This window comes from Pseudophryne corroboree, chromosome 9 (assembly GCF_028390025.1).
Source record: "Pseudophryne corroboree isolate aPseCor3 chromosome 9, aPseCor3.hap2, whole genome shotgun sequence".
Lineage (NCBI taxonomy): Eukaryota > Metazoa > Chordata > Amphibia > Anura > Myobatrachidae > Pseudophryne > Pseudophryne corroboree.
In genome coordinates, this window is record NC_086452.1 from 443,478,041 (window position 1) to 443,494,677 (window position 16,637).

The 16,637-nt window shown below is 44.7% G+C and overlaps 1 protein-coding gene across 1 annotated transcript in view; it reads left to right on the forward strand.

Moving 5' to 3' along the window:
• SLC25A20 (solute carrier family 25 member 20) overlaps positions 1 to 16,637 on the forward strand; it is a 51,381-nt gene that overhangs the window by 7,327 nt on the left and 27,417 nt on the right. Inside the window, exons 2-4 of the mRNA XM_063941145.1 lie at positions 2,920 to 3,012; positions 3,525 to 3,652; positions 6,675 to 6,765. Of these exons, the coding sequence (XP_063797215.1) occupies positions 2,920 to 3,012; positions 3,525 to 3,652; positions 6,675 to 6,765 (312 nt within the window). The remainder of the gene's footprint in view (positions 1 to 2,919; positions 3,013 to 3,524; positions 3,653 to 6,674; positions 6,766 to 16,637) is intronic.

Genomic DNA, 16,637 nt, shown 5'->3' on the forward strand with positions numbered 1-16,637 from the left:
TATTATTATTAACCGTTCCTTTATAGCACCATCCTATTCCATTGCACTTTACAATTGGGAACAAAACTGTAACAGAACAAGACTGTAATAGAGCTCTTTTTGCAAGTTTACAATCTATAGATATATATTTTACAGGTTTAGTGCATTGAAACAGCAGTTACAGATACAATGTGACTGTGTGTGTTTATATATAATATTTATATAATAAACAAACAAACAAACAAACATATCAGAGCTGACAAAAGGTTTCGTCTTTTCCCAACAACAGAATACATAGACAGGCAACAGGAGTAGACTATAAAGGAAGGAGTTGTAGTTGGGGTGCAGTTGGGGATTATGGTACTCTCAGCCTTTTACAAGCCAAGTGAGCAATGTGTTTTGTAACTTCTATAAATAAAATGACCCGGGTCAGTAACTAGCGAAATGATCAATTATAAGTGTTAGGAATTAAGTCTGTCTAACCAGGATTCATGATCCAGGCAGTTACTCAGGTTGGTGCTATTACTGTTTGTTCTAGAGACAGCTGACTTGTCTACACCCCCTGGCCTTACAAGAACTCATTCAAAGGTGACTCCTGCGCAGTGCCTGCTGCTTCCTGCAGGTGGCACTCGTGTTCATTTGCAGTTTTGTAGGTGAAAGGGTACAGTAGGCAGAAAGTAAGCTTATTAGTGTACAGAGATAATGCCATTTTGCAGTACAGCTTACTGAAGCATGTATGACCCTCACTTATATTTAACTATATAAACCTTACATGACTTAAACTATACTAATATTACAGGTTGAGTCTCCCTTATCCAAAATGCTTGGGACCAGAGGTATTTTGGATATTGGATTTTTCCGTATTTTGGAATAATTGCATACCATAATGAGATATCATGGTGATGGGACCCAAGTCTAAGCACAGAATGCATTTATATTACATATACACCTTATACACACAGCCAGAAGGTCATTTTAGCCAATATTTTTTATAACTTTGTGCATTTAACAAAGTGTGTCTACATTCACACAATTCATTTGTTTCATATACACCTTATACACACAGCCTGAAGGTCATTTAATACAATATTTTTAATAACTTTGTGTATTAAACAAAGTTTGTGTACATTGAGCCATTAAAAAACAAAGGTTTCACTATCTCACTCTCACTCAAAAAAGTCCGTATTTCGGAATATTTGGATATGGGATACTCAACCTGTAATTCTAACACGCAACCAGGCAATGAATATAATTCGCATTTTGTCGAATCTCTCTAATAGAAGAGATTTGACGGAAGACAGTTGCCCCTAATAGCTGTCTATTGAAAACCTAGTAATTGGGCCCAAGTGCTGTGCAGTATGTAAATAATCTTTTAAAATACTGCAAACATGTCTATAAATACTTGATACTTGTAAATAAAATTTGGCCCGTATGTATCTGATTACATTTTGAGATATCATTTACATTAGGCAGATCCCCCTCCATACCGGCTGGTATATCCTGTGTTCAGTTACATTCTTTCCCTTCCATATTGGCCAATATACCCCATGTTCTCTTCCATTCCTTCCCTTCCAGATTGGCCGGTATAACCCATGTTCTCTTCCATTCCTTCCCTTCCAGATTGGCCGGTATAACCCATGTTCTCTTCCATTCCTTCCCTTCCAGATTGGCCGATATAACCCATGTTCTCTTCCATTCCTTCCCTTCCAGATTGGCCGGTGTAACCCATGTTCTCTTCCATTCCTTCCCTTCCAGATTGGCCGGTAGACCCCATGTTCTCTTCCATTCCTTCCCTTCCAGATTGGCTGGTAGACCCCATGTTCTCTTCCATTCCTTCCCTTCCAGATTGGCCGGTAGACCCCATGTTCTCTTCCATTCCTTCCCTTCCAGATTAGCCGGTAGACCCCATGTTCTCTTCCATTTCTTCCCTTCCAGATTGGCCGGTAGACCCCATGTTCTCTTCCATTCCTTCCCTTCCAGATTGGCCGGTAGACCCCATGTTCTCTTCCATTCCTTCCCTTCCAGATTGGCCGGTAGACCCCATGTTCCGTTCCCGTCCCGTCCTGTTCTACTCGGATTTTGACATATCTGTAACTCTTTACTCTCGGTAGCTGCCGTGTCTTTCACCGGTCAGTGCTGTGCAGCAGGGATCCCTCCACTAGTTGTAAGGCCATATTCCTGCTGGCATTGCATTACCACTTTTTTAAAATTCCCTTAAAAACACATTTGTAATGCTACAATGTGAAGCTCCCTCAAGGCTTCCAAATGCATTAATTCCTGGTAAACGAATGGATAGAACAAAGGGGGTAATTCAGACATGATCGCTAGTTTGCGTTTTTTGCATCCCTGGGCCCTGGTAAATAGTACCTGCTCAACCCCTACTGCTCCACTTGGCACCACAGTTTTTTTTTTTTTAGTAGAATAATATGTTCCATCCTTACAAAGGATGGGCAATATTGCTGACCATGTGACTCCTGTAAAATCAGGCGTCCAACCAGCCATACCACATAGATAATGCCACGCCTGTGCTCTGGATCCACCAAGGTGCGAAGTCATATTAGCAGTTTGCTTCCCCAAATATCCGTTGCTGCTGCTATTGTGGAAAACTCTAAAAGACAGACTTTCCTTTTAAAAAAAATAATCCAGAGGGGCGTGTAATTTGTCCGCAAGGCAAAGCACAGTGAATTTACCACCTAAATTATGGCAATTATTTACCAGGCACCTCCATTAATAACCAAATCCATTTTAATTTCTAAAATTTGTAATATCGTTGGCTAACATAATATTGCCCTACACAAGTCTGGAGGAACCGTGTGAAGGCTTCCGGAAGATGTGCCGGAATCACCGTGCATTAGTGAAGTCAGCTGCTATGGGTTTCAGTAGGTTACAAAATGTATTTGTTTATTTTTTTAATTTTGCTTTTGTATCTTTATTTTATAGGTTCGAATACAGACCCAAACGAAACCGGCTCCGGGGGTACTTCCGTTATATTCTGGAACCTTTGACTGCTTTAAAAAAACACTAGTAAATGAGGTAGCGTGAGAGACTTCTCTTTATTTTACCTTCGCTGTTTCCTGTGTGACTGTAAGGGCTTATTTACACTGGGAGTGCGATTCATGTGGTCTGTACGGGACAGAGCGCTGGAAAATGGTGCGGGGCGGAGATCTATACAACTCTGTGCCACCTGGCATATGGTGGCTGAATAGTCCATTGATGGACAGCGGTTAGGGTGTAATTATGATGGTAACCTCTGGGATTGGTCCGGATATGTGATGTAGGAGGGGCTTCTGCGCATTGAGACCCTTACTATTGCGCAGGTTTCGGAGGAGGGAGCGGTCATGAAGTAACAGAACAAATCCATTTTGAGATATTTTTCTTACAGGGATGACTTGTGCTTGTTGCTTGGTGAGTCTCTGCTGCAGTCTAAACCTTTACTTTAGTGGCATTTTGTGTGTGTTTTGTGTCTCTCGGGTGCCATGAGTGTTTGTGTCGCTATAATGCAGGTTATAGACCATTAAAGATGCCTCTTGCTTTCTCTTGTGCAGGGCGTCAAAGGCCTCTACAGGGGAATGGCGGCCCCCATAGTCGGAGTGACTCCCATGTTCGCAGTTTGCTTTTTCGGCTTTGGCCTCGGCAAAAAGCTCCAGCAAAAACATCCAGAGGAAGTGCTAACGTAAGCCCTGTATTTATCATTTGATAGTTCTGCATTCATGCCACGCCACGTAACTACATAACACTGGATAAAAGACTTTTCCAAATCCCCCAACAAATCATTTCTCATTAAATAGCGATTTTGAGTTGCTTTATGATGACATTCAAGTCTATAAATAATTCACTGCTACTCGTTAATCTTCAATAATTACAGCGATTTGCTGCATTCAGATGGCAATTTAGCTTTAATTTTGAATGCAATCTTTTCAATTAATTTGGGAAATAAACATAGACAGGGGCTAGATATATCGTCCACCCACTGTATATATACATTATGTCCCGTTGGCAGCGGTATCAGTTCACATGGTCGACCATATTATGGTCGACAGTCATTAAGTCGACCACTATTGGTCGACATTGACATGGTCGACATGGACACATGAAAATGGTCGACACATGAAAGGTCGACATGAGTTTTTTAACTTTTTTTTTTCTTTTGGGGAACTTTTCCATACTTTACGATCCACATGGACTACGATTGGAACGGTAAAGTGTGCCGAGCGAAGCGAAGGCACCATGCCCGAAGCATGGCGAGCGAAGCGAGCCATGCGAGGGGACGCGGTGCACTAATTGGGGTTCCCAGTCACTTTACGCAAAAAAGACACCAAAAAAAGTAAAAAAAACTCACGTCGACCTTTCATGTGTCGACCATTTTCATGTCGACCATGTCAATGTCGACCAATAGTGGTCGACCTAATGACTGTCGACCATAACATGGTCGACCATTCATGCCGGAACCGTTGGCAGCGACGTCTGACTTCATATTGCCGCTTAAACCTATAATACACTTTGTCTTATATACGAAGTCATGGCAAGGTGAAAGGTCATCTTACTGTCTAAAGTTTCAGACTAATCCGTTTCTGTTCCTTTGGCTACAGCGGTTTCCCTCACAGCCCTGGAGTTTGGACGACAGCTCTGAGAGATACAGGGCGTTAAAGCAGTTGATTAGCTACTAATATAAACCCTTATCTGTTCTAGAAATATAATCAGACTTCTCAGGCAGGGAATTTAGATTAAGAAAGGGTTTTGGCATCTGTAGCGTGCTGACATCTGGTGGTAATAGCTTCTCAAGCAGTTCCATCAATCTGTTGTCTTAGTTGCAGTGTTGGCTGCGTTTGCAGTAGTTGCTACAACTGGAAGTAGCACTGTTCCGGCTGAAGCAACAGCTCTGAACGATAGGCCGAATTTCCTGTGGCACTGTTGGTGGGGCCTCGTGCAGTCTTGCCATTTGAAATTGGTCCGTGTTAGTGAGTGGATACAGGGGGCGATTCAGACCTGATGGCTACGGTGCGTTTTCGTACAGCGGGCGATCAGTGATTAACTGCGCATACCTATGCACTGCGATGCGCATGTGCGTTGGTAAACAGCAGGCATCGCCGGTCAGCGACAGGCTGGTGCGAAAATTCTAATTGCACAGCCATTTGCATGCTGATTGACAGGAGGAGGCCGTTTGTGGGTGGTAACTGACCGTTTTCTGGGAGTGTCAGGGAAAACGCAGGCGTTCCCAAGCGTCTTCAGGGAGGGTATGTGTCATCGGCTCCAAGACCCGATCAGCCTGTTTTCATCGCACTGTAGGAGTAAGTCCGGAGCTGCGCACACACTGCACACACTGGAAAAACCATTCACTGGTGAGTGAGGTGCGAACGGATTTGCAGCTGTCCGCTGACGGAGGGACTTTTAGCTGCTTGGTGTACACGTGCGATCGCACACTTGCACGGCGACTATATACTCCCCTTGGGCGGCGACTATATGATCACAGGACAACAATTGTAGCAGCCCAGTGATCAGGACTGAATTAGGCCCATGGAACTGGAAGGTTCTCAAGAATTTAAGACAGAGGGAGTTATTCAAATGTTTGAAAAGGCAGTTGGGGTCTGTTTTGCGCCCCCCCCCCCCCCCTTTGTCTATTGGATAGGAAAAAAACAGACACCCAACTGACTTTTCAAACAATTGAATACCCCCCTTTGTCTGCCAGGCATGACGCTGTTGCTTCTGTGATACCAAATAAATGTGAACGCACAATCTGCTCCTTCAGACTATCATATGGCGGAGAACTGCATGACTGCAACATGCAAGCACGGGGAGAATATACAAATTCCACACAGTTAGGCCGTGGCGGGAAACGAACCCATGACCTCAGTGCTGTGAGGAGGTTATGCTAACCATTACACCATCCATACTGCCTCTGTCTTCAAGGCATGCAAATGATCCAAGTTTTAAGGAGAACCATGTTTGAAGACAGATGGTTAAATCAAAATAATTGAGGTACTAATAAAGTAATCTGTGCTCAAGTATGGATATCCTTTAAAACCTGGACTGTTTTTTGCCTTGAGAACCAAGGTTGGGAAATACTGAGTTAATGGATATATTTTGTGTCGGCTAATAACGCAGCTGCACACAGCTCAAAGATGCGGATGCGTCGGGTCCCTGACATTCAAGCATCATGAAGGATGGGGATAGTTACCACCGAAAATAAGTCTGGCCACAATGGCACCATTGCCTCCATTCAGGACATGCATCTTGCAGTCTGTGTATGCGATCGTAATATGTGTATATCACACGAACTCCATCACTGCTCCCAGGTGCCCTCATCTGAAGCCTAAAATACAACGTTCTGCTAATTATATTACAGTGTAGAACAGAGATATTCAATGTGCTTCCCTCAAGCTGCTGTGGAACTACACATTCCAGCATGCCCTGCCACCGTTTTGCTATTAGGGCATGGCGAAACTGCAGCAGGGCATGCTGGGACATGAAGTTCCACAGCAGCTGGATGGCTGCATGTTGAATACACCTAGCCTAGAAGAACTGAACGTTCTGCGTCCTATCTTACTGGTCTCTTAAGGGGCAATTCTGTTGGAGGCTAATCCGCAAATTGCGGTTAGTACACCAGCTTAGAGGCGCACAGGAAAATAAGCGATGTTGGGTTACTTTAATTTTCGCACAGTATAACGTATTTGTTTGTGTTTTCATCTGGTTTGCAGGTATCCCCAGCTGTTTGCCGCAGGGATGTTGTCTGGAGTTTTTACAACCGCAATCATGGCGCCTGGTGAACGGATTAAGTGCCTATTACAGGTACATAGAAAACCCCAAAACACCATTTTACGTCACACTGCTGCTTAAATAATTTGTAAGACTTGATTAATTACACTATAGATTACTGTAGCACGGTGTTTCCCAGACCTCCTCGAATCACGGCAACCTAGAGCTTCAGCAATTTTTTCACAGCACCTCTAGGCCAAAAATGTCTTGTTGAGATAAACACGAAAAACGATTAAATAAGGTGACTTGTGCTTTCCCGTCCTCCTCAGGTTCAGTTATGCAGTTGCACTTCTGTTTGTCCACGTATTTCATCATTGGCAGCCACCAGCACTAGTATTTCCTATCCAATTGAATTCTGCAGCATTCTGGTTGCCACAATACCTAATATGGGAACCACTGCTGTAACGGATGAAACCATATTCTGCAAACAGCTAAAATGTATGGATTCATAGATAGAGGGACAGCATGTTTCATTCATTGGACCCAGAACCCTAAAACTATGCTCCCCACCCCTTACACCACCATTTCTGCTGCGGGGTACATTGGGCTCCACAAGGATAGACATTGTGGTGTAGAGTAGGATCTTGATCTGAGGCACCAACAGGCTCAAAAGCTTTGACTGTTCCCAAGATGCACAGCGCCGCCTCCTCTATAACCCCGCCTCCCTGCACAGGAGCTCAGTTTTGTAGTTGGTGCCGCAGATAGCAGGCACTTAACAGAGAGGCTGCTCATAGTAGCCCTAATAAAGAGCTTTTTAAGAAGAAAAGTGAAGACTTCAAGGGATGCAGCAGTGTGTACATGTCACTACACTCCCGCGCCCTGGTTGCCGGGTAACTACAGCGGGAGGCTCCGGTTTTCTTCCTGTCAGGCACACACGGCCGTGGCTCTCCGTGATCGCGTGGCCGCGCTTCGGGAGTTGGTGAGTGGGTCCCGCTCGCGGGACCCATGCTGTATCGCGGTCGGTGGGAGGCCGGCCGCGCGCGCTGGCGGTGGACACTGTGGCATACAGGCGATCCCACTAGATCACCAGGGCATGGGTGCAGGTCAGGTTTTCTCTCTAAACCTTTTTACAAGTAGCCCGCAGTACCAGGTGGTTTTGCCAGCAGGGAGATTAGGCTTAGACCTGGAGCCCCTCTCCCAGCCCCAGGGCACCATTTACAGTAAATGTTCCCACCCTGGAGCTGCATATCTGTCTCCTCCCTCACTCCCTGTCAGTGTGTGGGCGCCATTTCTCTCAGCTACACTGTTCCTGGGACTGCTTGGGCAAATCCTCCTTTGTAAAGCCGCCTGATAGTCAGCGCTGTGACTTTACAAGACACTTAAGTATTCTACATGTCGTTTAGACAGTGATAGTTAAGAAAAAGTGCATTTAGTCAGGGCTCTCTGGTACAAGTGCCCTGTGATATGCATCCAGTTCTTACTGTGCAGTGTTATATCTATTGACTACATATATATATATATATATATATATATATATATATATATATATATATATATATATATATATATATACACACACACACACACACACACACACACACACACACACACACACACACACACACACACACACACACACACACACACACACACCAATACCTCTAATCCATACAGCGGCACTCAGAGTCTTGAGCAGATATGTAAAAAGTGCTTTCTAATGGATCATAATATCAATTTGCATTCCAACGTTTCGGGGCCTAAACCGCCCCTTTTTCAAGGTGAGCAAACAAGAAGTGAGTGTGAAAACAAACAAACATACCTTTATGTGTGAAGGAGACCCGTAGGCGGGAAGAACAGCTGTGCGCAGGGGAGATCGTGAACTTCCGTCCAGCTGAGTGTGACGTGTGTGGTCTGACTGCTGTGACCCTGCGTCGCGCGGCTCTCGGGGGTTACCATGGTTACCTACCAGTAGACGGAAGTGACAACGGCTTCCCGCTGTGGTCATAGTAACCAGGACGCTCCGTATGCTCGTGTCCAGAGCGCGATCACCGTTCACAGCTGTGAAGAAATGTGATTAAGAATGGAACCAAGTATATCATATATATGATAATCTGCTGCAATGTGGGAAAGCTGTTTTTAAATGGATAAACTATATATTATATAATAGTACGTGCTCAAAAGGGAATGGATGCTTAATACACTACTGACAGGCAGATCGTGCAGCCGATGTTACACTTAAATGATTATGACTATTCACTTATGTCAGAAGTAAGAGAATGTCAGTCTAGTGTGTGTGAGATGGCTGGTCATCAATTCGTGTCATCTAAAGTCATTATGTACTCCAAAAATTTGGATAGTATCTCTATAAACACATCACTCACTAATAGATTATATAATGCTCGTAACCCATCCGCCCCTATTATATCCCAAGGAGATGGAAGAGGCAAAAAATTAAAAAATAGAAAAGAAAAAGAAAGAAAGGAAAAAGAAAAAGGCATAATGTTAATTGAAAAACAATAATTCAGAAAATAATAGTTCAAAAAACACTCCACTGTATCCTATCGTTGAGGCCCATTGGTCTGGTATTCAATTTGAATTGCCATCGTGCTTCTAACTTCAGTAGGGAACCAGCTCTATCGCCTCCTCGGATATTCTTCGGAATATGGTCGATAATTTGAAAATTTAATTCGTTCAGCGAATGTCCCCTTTCTGCATAGTGTCTGGCTACTGGTTGTTCAGACTTTCGTTGGCTGAGAGCCACTTTAACTGCAGACCTATGCATTGCAAATCGTTCCCTGGCTGTGCGCACTGTCTTGCCCACATACTGTAAATTGCATGGGCAGGTGATTAAGTAGATTACATGCGTGGTAGTGCATGTAAGGACATGCCGTATGGTGTAGGTTCGACCAGTTTCGCTGGATGCGAATGTACCGCCCGTGGTCATGTATTTACATGTTTCGCACCCCAGGCATTTATAACACCCGGGAATTTTTGACAGAAATGTGCTGGGTGGAGCAGGCTTAAAGTTCGTGATGTCCGTATGTACTACGAAATCTCTAATGGCTCTGCCCTTAGTGTGACATACCATGGGTCGTTTCTTGTGCAATGTGGGAAGTTTTTGGTCGGTCGCTACTATGGGCCATAAGGCTCTGAGAGCCCTAGGTATTACAGGGCTAGTGGTGGTATTAAATTTAGAAACAAAAGGTATAATTTGAGTTGTCTCCTTAGACTGTGGTTTCAAAAGATCATCTCTTTTACTGTCAGCTGCACTTCTCTCCAAGTCCTGTAACATGCTCCGCTGCTATCCTCTGTGTACAAACCGCTGGGTTACATCTGTAAGTGCTTCCTTGAGCATGGCGGGGTTGCTGGTGATCCTGGCTGCCCGAATGTACTGGGATTTCGGTAGTCCTTTCTTTAACGCCACAGGGTGGTGGCTATTGTACCTAAGCAGCGTGTTTTTATCAGTAGGTTTGTGATACAGATCTGTTTGTAATCCATCAGTGGTGATTGAAATGTTGACGTCCAAGTAGTTCAATTGTTTGGCGTCACTTTGAGCTGTCACTTTGATGGGAGACGTCCTGTTGTTAATGAATCGGATCATTGCCTCAAACTTATCTTGTCCACCCGTCCAGAGGATGAATACGTCCTCTATATATCTTGAATAGTGAAGTATATATTGTGAAAATTCACTGTTCATGAAGAACATGTGTTGCTCCTCAGTCAACATAAAGACGTTCGCAAAGGACGGGGAAACGTTGCTTCCCATGGCACACCCACTCCGTTGGCAATAGAACTTGCCGTCGAAAAGGAAGTAGTTGCGTGTTAGCGTTAGTTCGAGTAATGTAAGGAAGAGGGTATGTTCCAGTGTCTTCATACCAGACTGTGTTAGAAACTGTTTCATGGCTGCTAGTCCCTCCTTGTGGGGGATGCTTGTATACAAGCTGCAGATATCTAATGTGCATATTAGAGTATCTGGTGGTACCGTAGTGATGGACTTCAGTTGGTTAAGAAAGCTGGTGGTGTCCTTCAGATGGCGGGGTTGTTGACCAATAAGTGGTTGTAGTAGGCTATCCAAAAATATGGAAATAGGTTGATAAATGGATTTATGTGCTGAGATTATGGGCCTGCCAGGCGGGTTTGTCATGCTTTTATGTATCTTGGGCACCGTAAACAAAATAGGTGCCAACGGGAATGGTTGCTGTAAGGCCTTGCATAGCTTGTGGGATATACATTGGGATTTGACAGCCGTATCCAGAACGCTGTCTAATTCCTTCTTATACTGCATGGTGGGATCCGCCGTCAGTGTCTCATAAACTTTCTGGTCCGCTAGTTGTCTATACACTTCAGTCTTGTAATCGGTCAGATTCTGGATCACAATTCCGCCCCCCTTATCGGCTGGGCGGATCACGATATCTTTGCAATCCCCCAGTTGCTTAAGGGCTCTATATTCGGATTTAGATAGATTGTAATGAATGTTAGTAGCGGCAGCCGCATACTTGGACACTGATTCATCAACCAACCGTGTAAAGGTTTTGATGGATGGATTTGAGGAGGGTGGGTCGAATTTGGATTCGCGCATGGTGTTTATAAACTCTTGGTGAGGGTCTGGAGGGATTTCAGAGACATGGTCTTGGAAATGTTCCTGCAAGCGTAATTTGCGGGCAAATTTGTATAATTCGGTCTGCCAGCCAAGCTCATCAAACCTTGTGGTGGGAACAAATGACAGACCATAATTGAGGACCTTGGACTCCAGGTCACTCAGTGGCCGATCTGAAAGGTTGAAAATTACGTCTTCTTTTTGGTGGAGGTGTTTCTGGAGCAGCGTGTTTTGTTGTCCCCGGCGGGTGGGCGTCCTCTTACCTTTGCGCCTGCCTGATCGGCAGGCTTTACCGGTAAAGGGGTATTGGCATGATCGGATGGGCCTTCAGAATCGACTATTGCAAAGTCACTGTCGCTATTGGAAGTCACTACTTCCCTTGGGCGCTCCTCCCTTCGCCTCCGCCAGCTATTCCTAGACCTGTAATTGTATGGTTTATGGTTACCTGGCTCTCCCCCAGCTAACCATCTGTATACCTGGTTGTTTTCGTAGTCTTCCTTCACCACTGTTTGTTTTCCTCTCTTGAACTTAATAAGTTCTTTCTTGTGAAAATCAATTTGTGTCTGTATTTTCTGTACCAGTTGCTGGTTGGTTTCTGCCGATAACAGGTGCCGGTGTTCCTCTTCAAATAATTGTATCTTGTCTCTGGTGATTTTGAGCTCCCTCCCAGCCTCATCAATGACAAGCAGCATAAGGTCCATGCTGCACTTATTTAATATCCCGACCCAGCGGCCGCAAAATTCCGTATTGAATCGGCCGATGGTGGGGACGTTGCGTACGCGAAATCCTCTCGGAATCATTTTCTCGCGATGGTAGTTCGAGAGGGAAATGCCATGCATCAGAAAGTCCAATTCCCTCTTTTTTAGTTTAATTAGGCGATGTTGCACATTCTCCATGCTGAGTGCTTCATAAGCCTCTGTTAGTTCTTCCGTAAACAGTAGTCGGTCTGCGTCGGCATTAGTGAAGCTATACTGATTGGCCAAGTTGGTCGCCTGTCCGATCTGGCTGGATGCTTGGGACATTTTGTGCACCAACTAGTGAATAGTGCTAAGCGAACTTTGTATATATATGTTTTGTACTAAAGAACGTTTGAAAATTAGCTATGTCAGTAAATAGAAATGGTTTAATCCCTAAGCGGTCAAAAAAGCAGAAAAAAGGGAAAAAACTTGTTCCATAGGTAAAGTGATCCTCGTGCTGGTGATGAATAAAGTGCTGGTGCTAAAGTGCTGTGCTTGACTCCTGTGGCTCCTTCCTCATAGACAGGTCATGTTCACAAAACAAGACATAAGTCAAAGAAGTACTGATCCAGGGGTGCCTTATCCCAGAAGACCACGGGGACCGGGGTCTCCAAAATAGTCCATAGGTAGTTGCTGCAAGCGGATCGGCACTCGCCTATCTGGTGTTATTATGCTCCGGTGCCATCTGGAACTCCATTGTTACCAATACCTCTAATCCATACAGCGGCACTCAGAGTCTTGAGCAGATATGTAAAAAGTGCTTTTTAATGGATCATAATATCAATTTGCATTCCAACGTTTCGGGGCCTAAACCGCCCCTTTTTCAAGGTGAGCAAACAAGAAGTGAGTGTGAAAACAAACAAACATACCTTTATGTGTGAAGGAGACCCGTAGGCGGGAAGAACAGCTGTGCGCAGGGGAGATCGTGAACTTCCGTCCAGCTGAGTGTGACGTGTGTGGTCTGACGGCTGTGACCCTGCGATCGCGCGGCTCTCGGGGGTTACCATGGTTACCTACCAGTAGACGGAAGTGACAACGGCTTCCCGCTGTGGTCATAGTAACCAGGACTGGGAGGGAGCTCAAAATCACCAGAGACGAGATACAATTATTTGAAGAGGAACACCGGCACCTGTTATCGGCAGAAACCAACCAGCAACTGGTACAGAAAATACAGACAACTAATTGATTTTCACAAGAAAGAACTTATTAAGTTCAAGAGAGGAAAACAAACAGTGGTGAAGGAAGACTACGAAAACAACCAGGTATACAGATGGTTAGCTGGGGGAGAGCCAGGTAACCATAAACCATACAATTACAGGTCTAGGAATAGCTGGCGGAGGCGAAGGGAGGGGCGCCCAAGGGAAGTAGTGACTTCCAATAGCGACAGTGACTTTGCAATAGTCGATTCTGAAGGCCCATCCGATCATGCCAATACCCCTTTACCGGTAAAGCCTGCCGATCAGGCAGGCGCAAAGGTAAGAGGACGCCCACCCGCCGGGGACAACAAAACACGCGGCTCCAGAAACACCTCCACCAAAAAGAAGACGTAATTTTCAACCTTTCAGATCGGCCACTGAGTGACCTGGAGTCCAAGGTCCTCAATTATGGTCTGTCATTTGTTCCCACCACAAGGTTTGATGAGCTTGGCTGGCAGACCGAATTATACAAATTTGCCCGCAAATTACGCTTGCAGGAACATTTCCAAGACCATGTCTCTGAAATCTCTCCAGACCCTCACCAAGAGTTTATAAACACCATGCGCGAATCCAAATTCGACCCACCCTCCTCAAATCCATCCATCAAAACCTTTACACGGTTGGTTGATGAATCACTGTCCAAGTATGCGGCTGCCGCTACTAACATTCATTACAATCTATCTAAATCCGAATATAGAGCCCTTAAGCAACTGGGGGATTGCAAAGATATCGTGATCCGCCCAGCCGATAAGGGGGGCGGAATTGTGATCCAGAATCTGACCGATTACAAGACTGAAGTGTATAGACAACTAGCGGACCAGAAAGTTTATGAGACACTGACGGCGGATCCCACCATGCAGTATAAGAAGAAATTAGACAGCGTTCTGGATACGGCTGTCAAATCCCAATGTATATCCCACAAGCTATGCAAGGCCTTACAGCAACCATTCCCGTTGGCACCTATTTTGTTTACGGTGCCCAAGATACATAAAAGCATGACAAACCCGCCTGGCAGGCCCATAATCTCAGCACATAAATCCATTTATCAACCTATTTTCCATATTTTTGGATAGCCTACTACAACCACTTATTGGTCAACAACCCCGCCATCTGAAGGACACCACCAGCTTTCTTAACCAACTGAAGTCCATCACTACGGTACCACCAGATACTCTAATATGCACATTAGATATCTGCAGCTTGTATACAAGCATCCCCCACAAGGAGGGACTAGCAGCCATGAAACAGTTTCTAACACAGTCTGGTATGAAGACACTGGAACATACCCTCTTCCTTACATTACTCGAACTAACGCTAACACGCAACTACTTCCTTTTCGACGGAAAGTTCTATTGCCAACGGAGTGGGTGTGCCATGGGAAGCAACGTTTCCCTGTCCTTTGCGAACGTCTTTATGTTGACTGAGGAGCAACACATGTTCTTCATGAACAGTGAATTTTCACAATATATACTTCACTATTCAAGATATATAGATGACGTATTCATCCTCTGGACGGGTGGACAAGATAAGTTTGAGGCAATGATCCGATTCATTAACAACAGGACGTCTCCCATCAAAGTGACAGCTCAAAGTGACGCCAAACAATTGAACTACTTGGACGTCAACATTTCAATCACCACTGATGGATTACAAACAGATCTGTATCACAAACCTACTGATAAAAACACGCTGCTTAGGTACAATAGCCACCACCCTGTGGCGTTAAAGAAAGGACTACCGAAATCCCAGTACATTCGGGCAGCCAGGATCACCAGCAACCCCGCCATGCTCAAGGAAGCACTTACAGATGTAACCCAGCGGTTTGTACACAGAGGATAGCAGCGGAGCATGTTACAGGACTTGGAGAGAAGTGCAGCTGACAGTAAAAGAGATGATCTTTTGAAACCACAGTCTAAGGAGACAACTCAAATTATACCTTTTGTTTCTAAATTTAATACCACCACTAGCCCTGTAATACCTAGGGCTCTCAGAGCCTTATGGCCCATAGTAGCGACCGACCAAAAACTTCCCACATTGCACAAGAAACTACCCATGGTATGTCACACTAAGGGCAAAGCCATTAGAGATTTCGTAGTACATACGGACATCACGAACTTTAAGCCTGCTCCACCCAGCACATTTCTGTCAAAAATTCCCGGGTGTTATAAATGCCTGGGGTGCGAAACATGTAAATACATGACCACGGGCGGTACATTCGCATCTAGCGAAACTGGTCGAACCTACATCATACGGCATGTCCTTACATGCACTACCACGCATGTAATCTACTTAATCACCTGCCCATGCAATTTACAGTATGTGGGCAAGACAGTGCGCACAGCCAGGGAACGATTTGCAATGCATAGGTCTGCAGTTAAAGTGGCTCTCAGCCAACGAAAGTCTGAACAACCAGTAGCCAGACACTATGCAGAAAGGGGACATTCGCTGAACGAATTAAATTTTCAAATTATCGACCATATTCCGAAGAATATCCGAGGAGGCGATAGAGCTGGTTCCCTACTGAAGTTAGAAGCACGATGGCAATTCAAATTGAATACCACCAGACCGATGGGCCTCAACGATAGGATACAGTGGAGTGTTTTTTGAACTATTATTTTCTGAATTATCGTTTTTCAATTAACATTATGCCTTTTTCTTTTTCCTTTCTTTCTTTTTCTTTTTCTTTTCTATTTTCTAATTTTTTGCCTCTTCCTTCTCCTTGGGATATAATAGGGGCGGATGGGTTACGAGCATTATATAATCTATTAGTGAGTGATGTGTTTATAGAGATACTATCCAAATTTTTGGAGTACATAATGACTTTAGATGACACGAATTGATGACCAGCCATCACACACACTAGACTGACATTCTCTTACTTATGACATAAGTGAATAGTCATAATCATTTAAGTGTAACATCGGCTGCACGATCTGCCTGTCAGTAGTGTATTAAGCATCCATTCCCTTTTGAGCACGTACTATTATATAATATATAGTTTATCCATTTAAAAACAGCTTTCCCACATTGCAGCAGATTATCATATATATGATATACTTGGTTCCATTCTTAATCACATTTCTTCACAGCTGTGAACGGTGATCGCGCTCTGGACACGAGCATACGGAGCGTCCTGGTTACTATGACCACAGCGGGAAGCCGTTGTCACTTCCGTCTACTGGTAGGTAACCATGGTAACCCCCGAGAGCCGCGCCGAGCAGCGCGATCGCAGGGTCACAGCCGTCAGACCACACACGTCACACTCAGCTGGACGGAAGTTCACGATCTCCCCTGCGCACAGCTGTTCTTCCCGCCTACGGGTCTCCTTCACACATAAAGGTATGTTTGTTTGTTTTCACACTCACTTCTTGTTTGCTCACCTTGAAAAAGGGGCGGTTTAGGCCCCGAAACGTTGGAATGCAAATTGATATTATG